The sequence below is a fragment of the Pyrgilauda ruficollis genome, unplaced genomic scaffold, assembly GCF_017590135.1.
Source record: "Pyrgilauda ruficollis isolate IOZ18807 unplaced genomic scaffold, ASM1759013v1 scaffold207, whole genome shotgun sequence".
NCBI classification, from domain to species: domain Eukaryota; kingdom Metazoa; phylum Chordata; class Aves; order Passeriformes; family Passeridae; genus Pyrgilauda; species Pyrgilauda ruficollis.
Genome location: NW_024519985.1, coordinates 193,765 through 215,387, shown reverse-complemented (window position 1 = coordinate 215,387; position 21,623 = coordinate 193,765). Strand labels below are relative to the sequence as shown.

Genomic DNA, 21,623 nt, shown 5'->3' with positions numbered 1-21,623 from the left:
TTGTATTTTCTTTAATATAATTTTATTTCAAATGGTAGCCACTTCATTTTGGAAAAGCTGTGTATCACTGCTTGCAGCTTTCTCCATTTCTTCCAGGGCTCCTAGGAGTTATGTATCCAAGGGAACACAGAGAGGGCCCTCGTCCCCACCTCCCAGTTCAGCTGCACTCGCAGGGCACATTGCTGCTTGGTGCCCGGGGATGGGCTGTGCTCAGGATCCATGGCTCTCCACCTCTGTCCTCTTCTCCCCTGCCTACAGCTCATTCTCTCACTGCTCACAGAGAGCCAGGCTGTTGGAGGGCTGTCTGCAGGGCTCTGGGGTGTGGAGGGCAGCTCCCTGCTGCCCTCTCTGATTTTAAGTTGGCTTCACCTGGGAGATTGATTCCAAGTGAGAATCTGAGATTTCACTCATTTGTTGAGGTCAGAAGAGTTTGATCAGTAGGATCCGTGAGGGGTGAAGATCTGATTCCCCTTCCAGTCTTTGCTGCTGTCCCACAGCGTGGCTCATGTGGCCCGCGTGCTCACTACGAGAGGTACCTTAAAATGCAGTTACTGTCAGATCAGTTTGGGGTTCTCTAGTTTCAGTTTACAAGGTGAATGCACCCTCGGGAAATGCCTAATGTTTATTTCACTGATGTTTTGCAGTTTTGGGGAAGTTTAATTCAAAGCAATGTCTCCTCCCAATTCCTTTTCCCATATTAATCACACTCCTGTCTCAAAATTTTCCTCTATGTGTATAATTACTACTTTTCCAGATTTTTTTTTTTAAACAACTTGAATATTTGTCATTTGTGTTTTCCCCCAGTGCATTCTTGAAGCTGTGTAAAGCTGTTCTTGGTGCTTGTTTGCCTTGTCCTAGTGGTATTTTGGATGGCTGCTGCTTGATTTGCATACAGGGCTGTGGGGTGTGAAGGTACAGGCAGAATCCCACTTAAACACGTTCCATTTCAAAATCAGTAGTCATTTCTTTCATGCATCAAGAAGTGGGAAATCTTCCAGATCAAACATGGAAGAAAGAGATAAACGATATAATGAGCCATTGGAGATAATCTAATCTTCATGGTCTAGTTAAACACGCAGCACCATGATCACTAAAAACAAACTACCTATCTAAAACGATAAATGTCTCTGTGCCGAATTCAACCCAAAAAATCCATCGCATCCTTCATCAACCGCCGGTCTTGTACCGGCCTGACAGAAATTTAATTCAAGCTGGCTCCTGAAAATAATTATTGTATTTTAAGAGTAGTAATCATTGGTCGGGACATGATTGAATGTGTCCATGCCTATTGACTTTTTCTATGATTTATAGCTTTGTGCAGTCGATATTCCCATCGAAATTGTATAATTAATTATAAGTGGGGCTGTCAGGTCTGCAGGATGGAGTGCCCTGATGAGTATTTGGGAAGATTAAATTTTCCTTAGCTGTACCAATGCAAGGCTTGGGAATTTTCACAGCACTGGGGCTGTTGGATAAAGATGTTTTCTGTGTGTTTAGCAACTGCTTTAGCTCAAAATCCATTGATTTTTCAGAGGGTATTTTTTTATCAGTGCTGTGTCTCTTCAGTAACATTGGAATGTATACGGATGTGACAAGACCTGACAAATATTTATTATCAACAGGCTACTTTTTCATTGTCCATACACAGTTATTCTTTCCTTTTTACGTTGTAATCAACAAAAAGAATCATAATATATATTTATATATTTTTTTTTTAATGAAAAATCTGATATAGGTACAAATCACCTATTTAACAGAAATTCAGTTTGAAATGCATACTGTTATCTGTCGGGCCTAATTTTCCCAAACTAATCTGTAGCCTATTCAGACTTAGCTGTAGCTTATTCCAAAGTTAGCTTAGCAATTATCTGTATTGATTACCCCAGAGTGCAATGGCTGTTCTGTATCATTGTATTTCAGAAAGGAACACCCAGATTTACCCAGTTCTGTGGCGATAGGAAAAAAGATAAAACCTATTTGAAAACAGCTGTTGCAATAATGCAAAACTGGTTTATGATTAAATTCCTGTGTTCTGAATTGTACGCTGGAGCTGTGGTCCATCCAGCAGACCAGGTGTGAGTCCATAGCCACACAGAGCTGTCCCGTGTGGCTGTGTGAGGAGGGGCTTGCAGAGGAGCACTGAGAGATGTGGGCAGGAGGAGGTGCAGCAAGCAGAGTTCCATTTTGGCATCAGACAGGTCCCAGTTAGGTTGTTGCTTTTCAGTTAGCAGAAGCTCAGCGTTTCTGACCTGGATGGTGGGACACAGCATTTGTTGGTTCCGTGGTGTCATCCTGCTCTTGTCCATGAGGGGTGGAAAAGCACAAATGAGGCTTCTCATTTTGGAGTGGTGGGCAAAGGAGGGTTCTCACACCTGCCCAGAGGCAGCACCGTGCCCCCCTCGCTCCTCTGTGGTCCTGCTCCTCTTCTGCCAGCAGGTGCAGCGTGCCCTGGAGCCCTGCCCGGGTTTCCTGTGGGGTCTGCGCTGCTGCCCACGCTGCTGAGACCACACTGCCTCACCAGCACATCACTCACACAAAACACAGTTGTAGCTTTGGATTTCCAGCCCTTAAGTGAGAAAAATCAGCCATGCCGGTGCTTCTAGAAGAGGGGCAGGCAGTTCTTCAATAAACCTACACTTTTACCAGATACTTGCAGATGCTTTAATTGTTTGTGATAGATCAGGCTATAAGTGAGGTTTTTTTTTCAAAAGGAGTTCCCTGTTAATTTTGAAACAACCAAAAGAAAAGCAAGCCAAGAGTAATTATGTAATGAAAAAAATATAATCAGGTTATTGACTTATACCAAAGAACCACAAACTAAATTGTATTTCTTCAGTAGTCAATTAAATAAATATGTAGTAAGAATGTAAAAACCTGTAATGACTACAGAGAAACGATTTAATAATCAGGAATAATTTTATAATCTTTAACTGCAATTAGAAGTGAGGAATGGTACCTACATTCCTGTCTTTCCTATGATCTGTATTAAAGAATCAATCCAGGTAGAAGCTAACGCACTGTCCTTAGGATTTGGATCACAACTGTGTAGTAAAAGTGATCAGTGAATTAATCATCTTAAGAGTGGAACCTGATGATATTCCTGCTAAAATCACGATCTGTGTTTTCTGTTGGTCTTTGTGGAAGCTGGTGACTGTAGTGAAGCTGAGCTTGCTCTGGTGGCCCTGGGTGCTGCTGCCCCAGCCCCACAGGAGCACAGAGCCCGTGTCCCTCTGTGGCCTGGGCTGCTCGGGGCAGAAGGACTGGCCCAAGGGTGCTGCTGCATGCAGCTCCAGGATCACCAGGGGTTCAGAGCGCCTGGTGGTGTACCAGTGCTCATTCCAAACCAGAGCCCGGAGTGCCGTGCTGGAAAGCCCAGTGATTCCCAGCCTGGATTTTCATGGAATGGAAGTGATTCTATTTCCTGCTTTAATTGTGCAGCAGCTCTCTTGGTGCAGAGGGCAAACAGTGAACTCTTTATGGAGAGTATGTTCTGACTCAGTTTCCCTTCACAGAATAAATTCCCTTTATTCTGTGTGTGTTCAGCCTCAACTGATATGGTCTGAGAAGAAAATTATAATGTGCTCTAATTACAGATTGAGTTAAAGGTCTTGTTTTCCCTCTGAAGTAGTGATTTAAAGTGATGTGTTATCATGTTAGTTAACTTAGAGATGTTATTGCAAACATTACAGGCAAACATACTTTTAAATTTTAAGCGATATATTTGGGGGGGTGTTGTGTTTATTCCCAGGAAATCCTGAAATGATACACAAAGTGAGCAGAAATATATAGTCTGCAAGGGACCTCTATTAAGATTTTTGTGAGAATATGTATGCTTATGAAGATTAAGGATCTGGCGTCACTGAAAATGTATTAATCAACAGACAAGATATAGCACAATGCACTCTTCCCAATGGCCTTGGCTCTGACCCTTTTAAAGATAATGGGAATACTGTCCACTAGGAACTAGATTAGGACGATCAAGTGCATTTCATCAGGGTATGACTTGAACCATGATCCCAGAGGTGAAAAGGCAGAGGTTTATCCACTGAGCCAACCAGCCCCTGTCCAGATAAAATCCTGAATATGATGTATAAGGGCAAATTAGGATAGAGAAAGGAAATTGATTGCTCAGGACCATTGCTACCTCAGACTGGTCATAAGGAGATCCTGCCTATCCTGAAACTGCTCCTTTTATTTAACATTTCTGAGATGCCTGATTTTCATTAAGTACTAATGGGGAAACGGCTTCATGCTCTGTGTCTTTATTCAGAAGGAGCATTCCTGTGTTTAGAATTGCATTTGCTTAAATGAGCAATCAGTTGATATGCCACTGGATAAACTGCAAAATGAGAAATTACAGAGACAGGAAATATTACCAATAAATTGTTCACAGTAGCAAAACATAAATGTAAATCCAGATTGCTCAAACAGGTCAATCCAGGTGTGTTGGGTTAGCTGTTTATTGCAAGCTTCAAATAGATGAATTATTCTGGTAAAATTTGTCCATAGCACAAAGTTACACATATTATTTCATAATATGGGGGACCTTTTCCCCCATCCTGTTCTGTACAGCTGCTCTATGGCCTAAGGATAATTCAAGTGTACTGTAATATATATATTTTTTCAGGCATTGGCTCTTGTTTAAGTCTAGCCCTAAGAGTAGGTTCAGCATCTGTATTTGCACTCTGTAATGCAGCCTCTAGTATGACCTGCTGGTGTGCTTTGGCCCTTTTTAACCTGTGTGACATGGAAGAGAGTATCCAGGAGGCAACGTTTGCACCTGCACTCCAGTCCCCAGGTTTATGGGTCTCACCATCATCCCTTACAGTTAATATCTGTGCACACAAGCACCATACCAAAGCTTCCACATCTTGCCCGAAGTCTGTGGAAAGCCAAATAAGAATAGAAGGGTGCTTAATTGTTTTTTCACCATCTCTCTGCAGTAGCTCAATCCTCTTGTGCTGTCCAGGTACCCCTGATAACCTCCAGATGAACGTCTGCATGCACAAAAGATTGCACAGAGAAAAGCAAATACTAAGTTTAACTTGAAAAGTTATGCTTGAGGACACTTAATACAAAAGGCACAGCTAGAGATGAGAGTGGGGTGCCCAGCTGCAGGGATGGGGAGATGGGTTCTGCCCCCTGGTCTGAGGCCTGTCTGTGTGTTCTTGTTACAGAGGCGCGGGAGGCGCGGGCTGCAGCCCTTCTCTCTGCTCCCAGAGCAGCCTCCAGCAGCCCCACAAGGAGGGCAGGAGTCTGAGTCCCTGCTGGGAGAGCAGCACCTCAGTGTTGTTTGGAAATCCCAGTGACCTTGGGAGATGCCTGGCTCTGTGTCGGGGTGGCACAGGGATTGACTGGAGCTCCCCGCACATCCCAGCACTGATATGCCTCTGTGGCCCTGCTGTTCCCCAAAACACTCATGCCAGCCAGGCCTCTGGGAATCTTCAATCCACAGTGGGAGTTTTGCCCGAGTAAGAAACATTTCATAGTCATTCCTCAAGAAAATTCCAATGTTAATCACTCTACAAGTAATACTAAAACTGTATTCTCCATATTTCATGCTTTTGCCAAATTGCAGTTCACAGGTAACTGTGTAACAGGATAGTACATAGGAGTTTGGACTCCCAAGTGGGACAAACTAATGTTTCGCAGTAACAGATATATTAAGTTTAATGAAACAATCCATTGAGTGTGTCATATTTGCAAGTAGAATACTCCTAATTAAAGTCTTTCAGTTTTAAAGACAGCATGCACTCAGTCATTCCCAGCATTTTGAAGGAGCTTTGTCACAAGCTGTTGTGCACAGTGTATGAATTATTACAATAATATTTAGTGTCTGTCCCAGCAAAGTTGTGAAAGTGACAATTTGCATGAATACATTTTTCCGGAGTCAATTTTCTCTTAATTTGAGGTAAGCACTGGAATCCCAGGAGAGTGATCAGCAAAATCCAATTTTCCCATCAAAAAATGGGAAGCGTGTGTTCAGCTGTGACCAGCTGGTAGTCGCAGGGCACGGCCACTGGCCTGGGGCCACCCTGCCCTGTGTGCTGGAGCAGATGCCGTGTGCTGGAGGAGCTGGCTGCACGCAGGGTGGCGGGGGCTGTGGGCCCTCTGGTACCTCTTGGGTGCTCCAGGCTCTGCTGGCACAGGGCAGCTGAGGGATGGGGTGCAGTTCACTGCTGCAGGGCAGCGTTTGGGCAAGGAGCCCTCGGGGTGTGGAAGGAGCTTCTGTGGTCAGCAGACAGTTCAGTGCTGCTGCACGAGTGGAAGCCCAGGCTGAATCTGTGTCAGTGCCTTTGGCTTCTTCACTCCTTTATCCTTTACATATACTCCAGTCATCTCATTGAGAACTAATTGCCCACGTAGTACAACAGGTTCTGATTTCTGCTGTTGTTTTTTTCAAGTAACAAAAGTCTCACAGCATAAGACCTGGATTTTCTGCTGCATGTTGCAGAGCAGAGGGGTGGCTGAGCCCTTGGAACTGTTAGCAGAGTGTTTGAGTGGCAGCTTGTCCATAGCAGTCATGTCAGCCCTCAGTGCACGCATTGCTGTGCCTCACCCCCTAATGCAGAGAACAATCTCTTTGGTGCCATTTCTCTGTGGCCATGGAGCCACATTTCTCTCTGTGCCATAGATCCACATTTATGTGGGTGTTTGTGATTTGACAACACTGCCATTCAGGATATATACATATGTGCAGAAATATAATATTATACAAAACCAGCATAAGTGGTAAATTTATATTCAGTGATTCAGGGTTTTTTTCTGTGAAACATGATTTTAAAGACTGGCAATGAGAGAAAGAAGATTAAGATTCAGAATATGCAGTAATATAGATAATTTTACATTTTACACAGTCTTTGTTAGAGAAAGAAGTCGCTTTAAATCAGGCAGAGTTACATACAGCATTTTCATAGATAAGTGGGAAGGATCAGCATTTACACAGACTTTTACCTGAAGTCAGTAGACTGCTGAATCAGTTTCTAAATAATTTGCTTGGACTGGAAAGATAAAATTACTGTCTTTCTAAAGTCTCTTGGAAAAAAACGTGTGCTCCACAAGACTGGCAAAGGAGGTTACAGTGACCAGGGTCCACATGTTTTAATTCTCTGAGGTCACTTCTGTATGCTCATCTCCTCTTTTTGGTCTGAAACTTCATTTCCCTTTCACAGCTGTGAATTCTCTTGTGGGCCCTGCAGATGGATTTGATAAATGCTGCTAATATCACCTCCTGATCTACCAGTGCTCTGACTTTGGTCTGTAGGTCTTGATGAGTAATTGCCGTTGTTCTACTCCAATGACTGAATTAAGTTGCCCTGTTTGAAGGGGTTCATACGTGTATGATTTTAGCCAAGGTGGCCCATTGCAGTGTACCCAATAGATGCTGACCTTTTACCAGTGCTTTAAATTGAAGCAAGCAGCACCTCGGTTTCTGCAACTGCCTAGACTCTCTTATAACCCTTTGATTGCTATGAAGCTGCATAATGTAGGAATTTAGAATTTTGTGCATTGCTTTCTCCTCCACCCGGGCACATAAATGCATGTTACAGTGCTGCCAAGAAAAAAGGAGCAAAAACTGAGGCTCCCTTCAGCAGATTTACAGAATACACAGCACACAGGAAAACCAGCAGTTCTGATAATTCCCTTGGGAGGTGATGGGCACTGCAGCTGACACAGCCATCAGTCCTGAAAGCTTTTAATTCTCCTCAAAATAAATAGGAAATATCCTTTACTGCAAATGCAGTCATTCCTACACATACTGCATGGCTGCATTCCCAGAATTGTGGGGTCACAGTGGCTCACAGGTAGTAGCTAACTATTGATACACTGGATGGATGGATGGATGGATGGATGGATGGATGGATGGATGGATGGATGGATGGATGGATGGATGGTATTTTCATTCAGGTACTCATCAAACATTCCTGTTGGGCTGGTCACTGGACATTGTAGAGCAAACATCTTGATGTAACATCATCAACTTGGTGTTGGAGTAGATAAAACATAGACCCTGCATCATCTTCACCCTTATTTAGGTATAAATACACTGGTGAAACTGAGTTTGGAGAAAAAAAAACAGTCTTCTGAAAACTGCCTATGACATATAATTCTGGAATGATCTCCCAGTCACAGCATTTTAAAATCTCTGTGTAATTGCTCAAATTACCACAGCATGTCATGTAACACCTTAAAGATTTGGTTCTTAAAGATGATCTTATTGTGAGTAATTAAATAGAACATTATATTGATTTCTGGAGTTTGAACTTAATTTTTTTATTATTTTTAAGGCATTTAGAGTGACATTCATACTCATGTTTCCTGTTCCAACAATGACATTATTCACAGTGCTGATTGGTGTACAATATGGAAATGAGTGAGCAGCTTGTGGTGAAATTGCCATGAAAGGAGTATGTTCCAGATGGGGCTTTTTAAAGACAATGTTAGGTGCTTTAAAAGTAAAGGCATTACCCTCTGAAATTCTGACTGCTCCTCAGTGTCATCTTGCCCATGTTAATTTTCATTCATTTTCTGTCATGCCAGGTTGCTCCAGGCAGCTGTGTACCTGTAAAGCAGATGGAATTGACTGATGCCCATGTCAGGCCCTGTGCCTTCTCTTAACTAAAGTTGCTTTTAGGGCAAATGGCATTTGTAATTCATTGTGGCAAGGCTTAGTGAACCCCTTGCATTTGCATCAAAAATCTTGTATTTTGAGATTACAGGCTTATATGAGAATGCAAGCACTTTTCACACCAAAAAATAATAGTTAAAACATGGTCTTCTACTGAAAAGAATAACTGCAGTTTTCTCAAAATGCACAGTTCAGGTTTTTATCATCTCTTCCATTCCTCTCCTGCCCGCCTGCAGTGCTGCCAGGTAAACACAGAGGGGTTGTAGGGGGGTTCCCCCTGCTCAGCCCTGAGCACACAGATAACCTGTCCTTGCCCATGCAGGAGCGAGCAGGTGTCTGTCTGCAGCTCAGTGGACATGTTTGGACAGAAGGTTACAGGTACTGTAACACAGGCGGTAACTAGGAAAAAATAATTTGTAAAAGTGCATTATTATTTAATATATAGCAGGAAGTAAAAGCTTTTGCAAATAATCCAGTAAAAATATTTAGCTGTTTTACGTGACAGGATTAATTCTTCACCATGAGCATTCCCTAAATCCTTCTAGGCAACGTAGTTGGGCTTTGGCTTCAGGTTGAAGCTGTCCCTTTACCTGGGGAAACTCAGGAAACTGGCAGCACAGTGCACAATGCTGTCTTGTTCCTGTTATCTGCCACCAGTGACAGCAGCTCATCTGCATAGCACAGACACTGCATACACAACTGCAGCAAACTAACACAGCAAAAACTTCTGTGGATGATAGTGCACATCCAAATGCTTAGCCCTCTAAACCCCAGGCCTCATTGAGTTTGCAAATATCATCATAGCTAGAACAATGCGAATGCATAAAATTTTGAAAATGTGAATTGGTGTGAGAGGACAATGCATCTATTGAACTTCACCAGCCCTTGGGATGCCCATGAGTAATTTATACCATTGTGTTCTGTGGAGCATTGTTCTTTCATTCAGTCCTCGCAGTTTAACACTTCAGAAACAGCCTTTCTCCTGACACCTTCCCTTCCCTACTCTGAGCTGTTTACTTGGAACAGTAGGAAACATGTATAGACATACATTTCATTTAATAGTTTTAACTGGCGATGGCAACTTGTTTTTCTATCCCAGATTCAGATAGGGTGGCTGATGCCTCTAAAGTGGAGACACATGGAGCAGAAAGGAGATGGTAATATTTGTTTTCATAGCCAGTGTGTATGTATTCTGGCTACCAATCTGTTCTGCTTACTGAATTACAGAATCAGAGCCGGGAAACATCCATTTATTCTTCAAGTGCGTGGAGATTGCTTCAGTTAGACCAGTGAGTGCTGGACCAGCCCAACACTTTTAGTATTGAGTATATTATTAGATACATGCAGTAAGTTTCCACACAGATATTTAGAAATATTTATCTAAACATAATGAATTCTCAGGCTTTCAGTCAGATGTTAAAAAAAGCACAAATTGTCGCAGTTATTGGTATTGCAGAATCTTTCCAGCATACTGTCACAGAGTTTGGTGTCAAATGAACTAAAGCAGGGAAAGCTGCCCATCACCTGGCATCTTTATGTAAAGATACCTACATATGGCAGGAGAGCCTGGAGGGAGCTGGGTGAGCCGTGGAGAGGGAGCTAATCAGCAGTGCAGGTGGTTCAGGTAGCTGCTTTTCACACAGATAATTAATGTGTACAAGTAGCTGCTAATTGCACATTTCAGGAATGATTTATGAGGTGACAGAGGGGAAAGGGGGACACGATCTAATTTCTTTGGGAACCTCTGCCATTCATGCAATGGTATCAGCACAGCTGTGAGATGGGACATGATTAATGAACGGTGGGCAAACACCGCCGTGGCGCGGGACAGTGCCGGGACGCTCGTCAGAACAGCAAGTGGCCTCAGAGCCAGGGCCAGCACCGTGGGCATGGCGAGCTTCTGTCTTTGGCTCCCAGCTCCCTGGGACATCGGGCTGCACCCCGGCTGGGCTCTGGAGTGAGATCCTTTGTGTCCATCAGAACAGCTACGGGTTTAGTGGGGACAATTGTCATTGAGTTGTGAGTGGGTTTGTGTTTATGAACAAAGACTGTGGATATTTATTCTCTCTGCAGAGGTCGTGGGGAAAACAAACGTGTCCGGAACTAATATTTATACAGGACATTAAATCTGTTAAACACCTGATTGTGGTGCTCTGTCTTGGCTGCTCCTGGGAGCACCCTTTACCTACTGTCACATATCCCTCTGTCTGCTGTCTGCCATGTACCATCCAGAGCAGGCACACAGGAACTCGCTTTGCTTGGGAAGAGTGATGTGCACGTTGTGATTGTTGTACCTGCTTATCTGCACTAAAGATAATACAGAGTAATATGGTGCGTTTCACTGACATTCTCATGGGCTGGTTAGCATGTCAGTTTGCTGCTCTTTTTTAATGCTAGTCTAGTTTATCTCTGAAGAGACTGCTAATGAAATTTCAAGAAATGTGGCCTTCTTGTGGTGTAAGTGCACTTACAGGGTAGTGCTATGAAGAGCCAGTGTTACAACTTTCACCAAGGAAAATGAATGTTTTCAACACTTCTCTCAAGGCACTGTTTATGTATCGAAATAGTCCAGACAGTTTTGCACTGTGTTATAAAAACTATTCTATGAAGGTTATACCTCAAGCTGTGTGTGATCATAGTTTTCTTTTATTTCCTTTTATATAATGTCGTATTTTTAAATTGCTGTAGTTCAACATTAAAGAGTGAAAGCATTTATTTCTATCTTTTATAGCTTTTAGAATTTGACAGAGAGCTGTCAGTCTTTAAAGACAGATTGTATGAACTGGACATCTCATTTCCTCCCAGGTAAGATTCATATATAATCCATTTATTTAACTAGCTACAACATAGTTATTACTTGCACTGTTGGTAAAACGTGAATGTTCCCATATTTATTGCAGAAATTATAATGATCTCTGTTCCTTTCATGATTGTTTATTCTCCCCACATCCCCTCATCACTAATAAACCACATGCCAGTAGTGCTCCGTAGCTCATCATTTGGGTTCCGCTGATCCTGTCTTTTATAGCTGCTCTTAAAACAGACCTGGCAGGAATGTGTGCTCAGAGATGTGGAACGACTTCTAAGCACTGGGCCCAGACCACCTGTTAAATCACATTATTGCAACCATAAAGACAGTCTTTGCCTCAGGCTGTTTGATGTCTGCCAGCAGTGGTGCGGTCAGCTGCGGGTGTAGAGCCTGCTGCCCTCGCTCAGGGAAATCCAGGAGCAGTATCAGGAAGAGGGCAGGAACTTAGGTTCTGCTTTTCAGTTTCAGTAATCATCATATAACTACTTAAGACTGTTAGAATAAATTGGCTGGCTTAATACACATGCATGATTTCAGTCAGCAGTATTCCTGAGGTGTTTTAGCCATGAATGGACAGCTGTTGCTATCATACAAAACCAAGCATTTTGCAAATGGCAGTTCTATTCAGGAGAAATCTGTGGAAGATTTGGTGCCGTTTTATACATGCATGGTCCCTTTCCAAGAGTGAGGAAGTCAAATCTCACAGTTGATTTCAAGGGAAAGAAATACTGCATTCACAAAGAAAAAGTTTAAAAATTAGTAGTTAAAAAACTATGCTTTTCATATACTTTTTTGTTAATAGATGTAATATGTTTAAATACTACTATTTCATGCCTCATGGACAGATAGAAAAGTATGATGTTTTGGCATACACTAAGAAAAAATTTGGGAAGCTTGCCTTTTGTGATCATAATCTCATTACTTCTTAGCAGCCAGCTGCGATACTGATTTGTGTTGATCCCCTGGGACACTGGAAGTATGCACGGAGTTACCACCACTCTAAACTGTCCTTATTGATTGAGTATGATAACAGCAGACCAGCAGGGTGTGTACATCCCTAAGTGTGTCTCACTCCTCCTGTATCTGGTCAGGGTGGATGAAGGTGAGGGGAAGTGATACAATTTTTATACTACGCATACTCTTCTACTTAATTTCTCCAGCATTAGTGCTTTCAGCCAGAGCAAGGCCTACCAAAAATACATTGTTCCATGAATAGTTTTCAGCTTCTTCAGACTCTGTAAGAGCTTTTCAGTGTCATGCTCCCCTCAAGCAGGGATCAGAAATTAGGTGTGAGTAGTCTCTGTGTGTTTTAGTTCTACTCACTCTGTTTCCTTCTCAAAAACTAGGTAATAGTAATAGTAATAAATGGTAAATATATATATATATATATTTATACTGAGAGATGACATGTATGTATAGTTCTACTCACTCTGTTTCCTTCTCAAAAACTAGGTAATAATAATAGTAATAAATGGTTTAAAAAAAAAAATATATATATATATATATACTGAGAGATGGCATGTATATATAAAGAGCAAACTGGCTTTATATTAGGATGCTTTTTTCACCCATCCCTTCTTGTTTTCTGTGTCATAAGGCAAGGACATCCTATTGCCCATCCTGTGGTCCTTGCATGGTCACAGGCTCAGTAATGTATTTTTAACAGAAATATATTACTATTTTTAGTCATACATAATTTTTGGTATGTATAAATAATTGCTTATAATCTCACTTCTATGAGATTTGTAGTTACAAATTGAATTTGTATCTGTAAATGGAATGGTGTTAAGGCAGCACAGCAAATTAATGTTTCTGCACATACAAAGGAGTTTCCTCTGGGTCTTGACAGATTCTGTGTTACTGCACATTAGCTTCAGGACTTTTTAGTTAACTTTGATTGTGGGAAGGATTGGAGAGCCACTTTGAGCTCTCCTACAAACACATCTAAACCTGGCATTTTTGCAGGCATACTTAGGGAGCTCAAAACTAATGCATTGTTCTTCCCCAATGCTGTACTGTAATTTGACACCAAATGTCTGCTTGATCTGCTGTGAATTCTTCTTCCTGCCGTGGGTGACCATCGTGATGCAGTGCAGAGGGAAGGGTTCTCAGGTAGTCATCCCTTAGAACCATCTAGAACAAAGCCTTGACTGAGCTCCTCCAACCCACACTGTTCCTTCATTCTGTGATTTTATAGCACTGACAGCAGGCCTGTCAGTTATCTCCTCTCTGTTCAGCAGCCCTAAGGCATTTTCCAAAATCATCTTCAATTCTGAGTTCCTGTCAGTTCTTTAATGTGTGTTCCTAAGCCATACCAGCTCACCACCCTGTGTGCCTGTGCCCAGAGGAGCATGCCAGGGATGCAGTGAATGAATTCCGGGGGAAAGAGGCGCATCCCAGCACGTTCTGTCCAGGCTCCTTGGAGCCTGCAGGGCAGTGGCAGGAGGACAGCCGGGGCCAGAGCCCACCCTTCCCTCGCAAACCCAAAGGTGAAGGCAGCCTGGGAGGGCAGCCACAGTTTAACAAGAGACCACGGGCTATGTGGCAGGTCTGCTATGTTAGACAACCTGTAAAAAATCATTCCAACAGAGTATTCCTCAGACATTATTCACCCATTCCTATATTTTGCGGTCTTTTATTTTATATTGTGAATATTCATGTTTTCATCTTGTTACCCTCTGTGATCTAGTGTAGCCTATAGCAACCCAAGCCACTGGAGACTAAATAAAAGTTAGAATTTTAAACTCTGTAAGCTCTGTCACTCACAGGCTGAAGCAAACAGCCCAGTGTGAGGCTGCAAAGGGCTTCGTGGTAGTCAACAATCACTGCAAAAGGCAGGAGGTGTGGAAAAAAAGAAGTAAAAACATTGTGGTGTGTCAATATACAGGTGGGCAATTGTTACCTTTATCACTGCTCTCCATTAATTATTATAATTATTCTTGTAGCTGTTGTATAACAAAGATAGGAGCTGACTCTAGCAAGAGTTCACACCCACATACAAGGTTTGCTCTCAGATAAGGCTGCATGCACAGCAATCTCATGTATTAATCATTCTCTTAAAGTGACCTATTCTTGTTTGTTGTTGAATTAGGCTGTCATGTAATTTACTGGTTGGACATATGTTTGTGTCTTAGATACCCTCGGTGTGATATTTGTCTCAAGCAGACCCTCTGCACTGGCAGTGTCTTGGCTTTTGATGCCTCTGAGCAGGAGATGGGTTGAATCTCATTTACTCTCGGCAGAGCGCTCCTCCTTTGGAATTCTCTCTAACACTGATTCATTGTTCTGCAAAAATCTTATTTACTCCATAAAATATTTTTTCTCCACCTTGTATTTTGTCCCATGACCCTTCTCTGTTCTAGGAGGTTGCACAAAGACACGTGTATTTTTGTGGTCTGATTTACCCTGAGCCAGCCTGCTCTGCATGAAGCAATGCCCAGAGTGCTCCCTTGTTCCTTCCCTTCTGCAGAGACTATTCAGAGCAGAACCTCTGGGTGCCACTGCACAGAGCCCCAGTGTCGCCCTTGGGTGTGAAATGGAAGGACAAGATGATGGTTTAGGTGTCAGCAGGCTGCTCTTCCTTTCCAGTGTTCTCTCTGCCTCTCTGCATGTTCTCAGATCATACAGACTGCCTGCTGACAGGGCAGGCAGCACTCCTGAAGCAAACTGGGTTCTCATTTCCTAGAACATCTCCTCAGTAATGCTGCTGGGTCCTGTTGTCTCACAAAAGAGGAGTTAGGCTCTCAGATGAAAAAGCCGTAGGTTATTTTTATGCTTGCGTTATTAGTTACTTTTATAACACTATTTTTTTTTTCCAACTAAGAAGTATTTTCTACTGAACAGAAATACTTCAGACTTACTTGTGCATTGTAAAACTCCTTCCAGGTATTAATGAGGTATCTGAAATCATCCATGGATCTCTCAGCCCCCAAGGAACAAATTCCCACCTGACATCATGCACGTGTCTGGGTGCTTCCTGCATCTAAGGCTGAAGCACAGAAACATTTTCCCAGCTAGAAACAGAGAGACAGCTGGCATTTCCTCCAAAACAATTTGAATTTAATTATTACAATGATTTTTCAGACAGATCTTGCCTTCATGTTTCCACTCACATTAAACCAGTGCCACTCTCACCAATTCTCAATTTTCAAGTTGAAATAAGGTGTTTCTTTATTTTGTGAGGAGCCAGACAGCATTACCCGAGGTCTGGTTTAAGGAGTTGTGGCAAAGGGGAAAAGAATGGACCGCCAGAAAGTAAAAAAGTTTCAAAGAATTATTCTACACCATGTGTAAGGTAAGGACTACAGGCCATGTAGCAAGCCGAAAATAAAGCATATTCTAAAGAGCTTATGGTCCTTGCTGCCAGCCAGGCTGTCCCATCTGAATGTACTGCTGAAAAGCCCAATAGTTTGGATCCTGAATCCTGACCCATTTCTTCTCTCAGGTTCCCAGTTATTTTTTTCCAGTATGAGACTTGGTAAAATTTAGCCCCAAAGTAAGGTACTTTTGAGAAGTACAGGTAGACGTATTCCCAGAGAAGACATCGAGCTCAATCAGAGTCATAGGTGGTAACATCAGGCTCTTCTGGTGCAACAAGTCAGCACTGGTTCCTTCCAAACAAGCCAACATTATTCATAATTCCATTTATCCACTTGTAATAGTAGCAGTATTGCATACATTGCATGGAGTACAGCATTACTGTTACTAAAGCAGTAGAGTGCGTCACTCACTGTTCACTTGCTGAGGCACTGGTATTGCCAAATAACCCATTGTAGAATTGCCAAATAATCCATTTTTGCCAGCTGGGCCTCCCCACGCTCGGGGGTCGGAGCAGAGCACAGCGTGCCCTTTGCCATCAGCTGTGTGCCAGCCTCTGGTCCCGGGCAGGTCCTGGTGCTGGAGCCAGCGCCAGCACGTGTCCTCCTGTCACTGGGGTTTGGCCACAGGGTGGTTTTCAGCAGCACTATGGACACCATTGTGGGTGAATGTTCTTCACAGAAAGTGAAGGGTTGCATTACGCTTTCTGGAAAAAAAAATAGGCTCTGGGCTTATTTATTTTTTAAACTGAAAAAGGTCCTGCAACACTGGTGATACAGGAATGCTCACTCTGAATCATATTACAGATCAGTATTTTCCAAAGAAGAGTGTTAAGCCAAAAAGCAATATGCCCAGCATAAATCTATTAAAAAGGTTCTGATAAAAATACCGTGTCATTAACCCTCCTGTTTTGTGTTGTGCCCAGACTCAGGGCTCAAGTCCTGTTTACCCATCCTGCCCTTTGCTGCTGGTTTGCCCGGCTGACCCCTGTCCCATTGTCACCTTTGACTCCAATTGTTGGTACTATCACCATGGTGTTAGCGTAGCCTGTGCAAGTAGCAGCTGTTTAACACGTTGCTCTATAACTACTGTGTTTGCAGGGCTCTGTTTGCCCTCCTGATTTGGCTGAAGTGAGACACGTATCGTGGCCAGTTGGCTCGCAGAGCATCACCAAGGCTTATTAGTGTTTTGGTACCTATGAAGCAGATAATCTAATTCAAACACCAGTGTGTCTTACTGCTTAGCTTAGATCTGCTGCCTAAGATGTGCATATGAAGATAAATTACATGGGGTCATTTGTTAGGAAGAGATCTAGGGAATCCAACTCCAACTCTCCCTGTCAGGTTCAGGGAAATAGAAAATGTTAATTCAATTTTGAGGAAGAAACTAACACTGGTAGCTGACAAAAATTAGATGTCACCTTTTGATTGGTTGAATGGCATTTTGTTGAAATCACGCTTACGTACCAGCTCACACTAGTGCTGACTGTAAATTAAAAATATCAAAATATTTTTATTTATATATTTGGCCCTAAAACTTCCAGAGCAGCCAAAGGTTGTATTGGCAGTCCACATTCACCACCTTTTCTTGAGGTAAAAGTATCTTAGACAATCTGAGAGCACATCAGAGCTGAAGGTAAATTGATCCAACATTTTCTCAGAAAATATGAAAATAGTAAATAATTTTCTGATGAAGAGTGATTGGGGTTTTTCTTAAAGTTCTCTGTCAATGTCATATGTAAATAGAAAGACCTAAAAGTGAGAAAAGGTTTAGTAAATGTGAGGACTCATACCTAAGTTCAAAAATAAAGTGAACCAAATCAAAATTGTCTCAGCTCTTCCCATAAAGAGGTCAGTTTTCGTTGATGCTTTATAGTTCCATCCCATCTCAAATACTTTGTATTATAAAAAAAATCAGTGATATAAAATGTGGGGACAGTTGACAGATGAGTGAGCACAAGGAGTTTTTGAACAGGAGGCATTTCCACTCCCTGAAACGTGATAAAGTTTGCTAAATGATCTGCATTTGAACCTAGATGTAGGCTGCACAGTTGTTCAGAATGACCTTTACTGGACTAAAAAAGATCAAATCGCTGAATTTTCCCCACTGTTGCCTAGTGAGTGCTGCCACACTTTCCAGAGCAGCACTGGCAGCATGGTCTGTAGAAGGCAGGGCCCCAGAGCAGCACCGGGCGTTCCCAGCATGGGATGTCCCAGCACGGGATGTCCCCAGTACAGGGTGTCCCAGTACAGGGTGTCCCCAGTACAGGGTGTCCCCAGCACGTCCCACGCTGGGTGCGGTGCGAGCCGGAGGACACTGCTTGTGGCAGCTACAGGTAGCAGCCCTCCAGAGGGAATGAACTGTTTCCTGTTAGAGAGTACATTTCACCTCTCTCACTAACAGATTTTATCCATGCTTGCACACAAAAAGAGTTCATTAGGAGCGTTTTTCCTAACTGGAAATGCCATTTAAGGAGACATTTATATACACAGTGTTGTTGGCTTGTGTTTTGAGTTAAGGCACTGCTGACAGGATGGTTTATGATGTCGGACAACTTTTCACCCTGCAGTAAGCATTTTTGTAAAGGTGTCTGATCATCTCTGACAATACCTGTCAACAGTAGTAGCACTCTGATATTACTGACCCTCTTAATGGTTTATTTTCCCCAAACAATTGCCAAGTAGTTCTCATCCTTATTGACTGTGACAACAGTAGTTCATTGGACAGCCTGCTCCTTATTAACAGAGTAAGTTAGCAATTCATCAAAGTGTTTGGTTAAATTTCAACAGTATTGAACATTATATTAATGATGTTGCTGGAAGTTTTATTCAGAAAACCCACCTGACAGTAATCCTGATTAAATAAGTGCAACTGAAACAGAAGTTTGTGAAATAGGATGGAAAAGCAGCTAGAAGCTGCATCTTCAGAAAGAGTAAGTCCTAAACAAGTGGAAATAAATTGTGCAAGCTTTTCACATGGATACTCTAGAACTGCCTGTCTGTGTGTCATCCAGGGGCACGCACAAAGTGTATTTTGTATAATTCTGCTGGCTGGAATACACAGAAATAACAGTCTCTTTTTTGCTATTTATTACCCTGCTAACATGAGTGGCTAAGGTCCTAAATTCCTAAAACTTTGCTGCTGTTTTAAATAGTGTTTTAAACATAAAATTTTAAAACACTGTTTAAAATTTGTTCCACAGGGAATTCCCCGTTTTCCCCTTGTATTTTTAAATAGATGTAATATACTGTGTGTAAAAAGTGTGTAACTGTACAGAATACTATGGAAGTTTGTACATCCTTACCTCTAGCACCTGTATGTGTTAGCATTATATCTATTTATCATTTATGCTTCTGTGGTACCTAGAGGCCTTTATCTGTTATGTCATCATTTTTACATGAGCACTCCCTATTCAGTCTCAAGATCACTGTTTTCTGTGTATTACACAAGGTAGATTGTGATTGAGGCAGAATGTTAATGAAAGGAAAAAATAACACATTCTTTCATGTCTAATTATTGGCATAGGGAGAGCTGGTTTTCCCTTTTTCTCTGCCACGTCATTGTCCTGGTATGTCCTGGTACTAATGATGGAAGCACAGAAGGATGGCACAATACTTCCCCACCAGGAGATTGATATTGGAATTTCAAACTTTTGATTATTTGGTATAGAGTCCTTTCTTTTTATCAGACCTGCAGTTGTTTTTATCAAATCTGTAGTCATTTCTAGAATTCACAAAACAGAAAATTTGTTGACTAGAATTACTAAGTAAGTTTTGAATTAAGAACTGTGAGTTCCTTGTCTGGAGTGAATGTGTTAAAAGAGGCTGGAGATGTCAGCAAAACAAATCGAACTTACTGCCCTTGATCATAGACAGTCTTATTCCTAATGTCTTTTGGGAGATGGGTGTTACAAGAATAGTTCTGCATTTTGCATGTACACAAGCTTAAATTTACAGTAATTTTTAAGAGACTATTTATGCCTAAAGGCAAAGAAGCAGTCAAGAAATGGGGTTGAGAGGAAGGAAAAGAGAAGGGAAATCATGAAGCCAGCTTAGAAAGAACAAAAAGTGAACGGTCAAGTGGAAGCGTGTGTCAGCACACTCTTGTCTTGGTTCCCCCCTGCAGCAAGTGGAAGTATTTTCCACTTTCCTGAGTCCCACCATGGACGGTGTTTTCCAGTTCCCTGAGTCCCACCATGGACGGTGTTTTCCACTTTCCTGAGTCCCCCCTGGCGTGGGCTGGTGCTCTGGGGCAGGACAGCGCTGCCTCCCGCGCGGTTCCCGCAGCCGGCGCTGCCTCCCGCGTGCCCAGGGGCTGAGGCTGAAACAAGAGCTGCCTCAGCAGCCGCTTCTGAGGCTTTGGGCATTTTCCCTAAGTCTTCAATTCTGCAACGTCTTTCTGGTTTGGCTGCATCCTTCCCAAAACGCCTGCGCTCTGTAGGCTCCTTCGATTGCTACTCTTGACTGGGTTAAATCTGATCAGCTGGGGTGAAGACATCCAAAGGAAGTAACATTATGTAAGACACCAGCGTGTCCTTGGGGGCAGGACCCTTAAAAACACACCAAACAAGCAGAAGCTTCAGAGCTCACATGCAGCTGGTTCTGGAAGCAGTCACGCTATGTTCATGCCACTGCTCACTTAGCTGTGGAACAGGATGATGGAAACAACTTCTGAGGCACATGGTATTTGAAAAGTTTTGTTCTGGAATAGTATACATTCAGCAGCATGTTTCATGAAATCTTCTTCAGTGACAGTTATATTCCAGAAACCTCTAATAGAACTTTTATTTGCTAAAATCTATTTTAGATCAATAATAAACTGAAATAGCCCTACAACCCAAAAAGTCACAAAAAAAAAAAGAATCCCTCATGGGAGTTTTTACTCATATTTAGCTATGGCCACTATTTGAGCCCATCTATAAAATAATTTTGCATATTATAAAGTGTTTGTGACCCCTCTAGAGCATGAAGGAGAGCTAATAGTTCTCCCAATTTTGGGGGCATGTATCTTGTTAGGATTTTTTATTATGTTAGTGTCAGCGTTTCACTGAGATTAGGACTTCCACACGGCAGAGTGGATGGAGGGAGTGAGCATTATTCATTGGAGTGCAGTGAACAGAACACTCCATGCTTCTTGCTTCCTTCGAAGGATTCTTTCTTACAAAAAGAAGAGTTTGCCTCACTTTATTATATTAAATTATTGCCTACAGGCCATTTTGTCTGGACAATTTTGCAGCATTTATTTTCATCTCTGTCCCAGCCATTAGAAATCTGATTTGTCAAAGATACTTGTAAACTACAGTAACTTTTTGACTGGGTGATCAGTGCTAAGGACCTTGAAAAATTGGCAGAAGTTTTCACCCTATGAAAACACTAAGATAAATAAGGCAAACTAATAAATACCATTTAATAGAATATAGGCTCTAGGATTTAATGCTCTAACACATAGCAGTAACAGATCATTCCAGGTATGGAACATCATATTTCAAAAGCCATACAATTAATGCTGTAAAAGGAAGGATTTTATGAAATGTGATTGATTCGTATACCTTTATGTCATAAAAAGTAGCTTCAGTTCTGTGCAGTTCTGGAATAAGTAAAGTAAGAGGTTATGAGAAAAAGTCAACCCTTAAGTTGCAGACAAAGAGCTTCTACTACCAATATAGTATTACATCATCAAAATATTTCACAGACACTCAGAAATAAGCTGTACTTCTGTATGTCAGTGAAGCAGCAAATTGAATTCTCATAATATGTTTTGAAAATGAGTCTTGTTAGGTTTGATGAGGTGGAAAACGTACTGAGATCACTGGTTTGTTCCAATACATTCAGTACGCTTTTCTTGGATGTTTGCCACGGCTAATCTTTT

General features: G+C 42.1%; 1 protein-coding gene across 3 annotated transcripts in view; it reads left to right on the top strand.

The window, feature by feature from the left end:
- The window catches only part of INPP5A (inositol polyphosphate-5-phosphatase A), a 138,660-nt gene that overhangs the window by 108,017 nt on the left and 9,020 nt on the right, over positions 1-21,623 (top strand). For all 3 annotated transcript variants that reach the window (XM_041467349.1, XM_041467347.1, XM_041467348.1), the window contains exon 11: positions 11,361-11,434. In XM_041467349.1, coding sequence (XP_041323283.1) covers positions 11,361-11,434 — 74 coding nt within the window. The remainder of the gene's footprint in view (positions 1-11,360; positions 11,435-21,623) is intronic.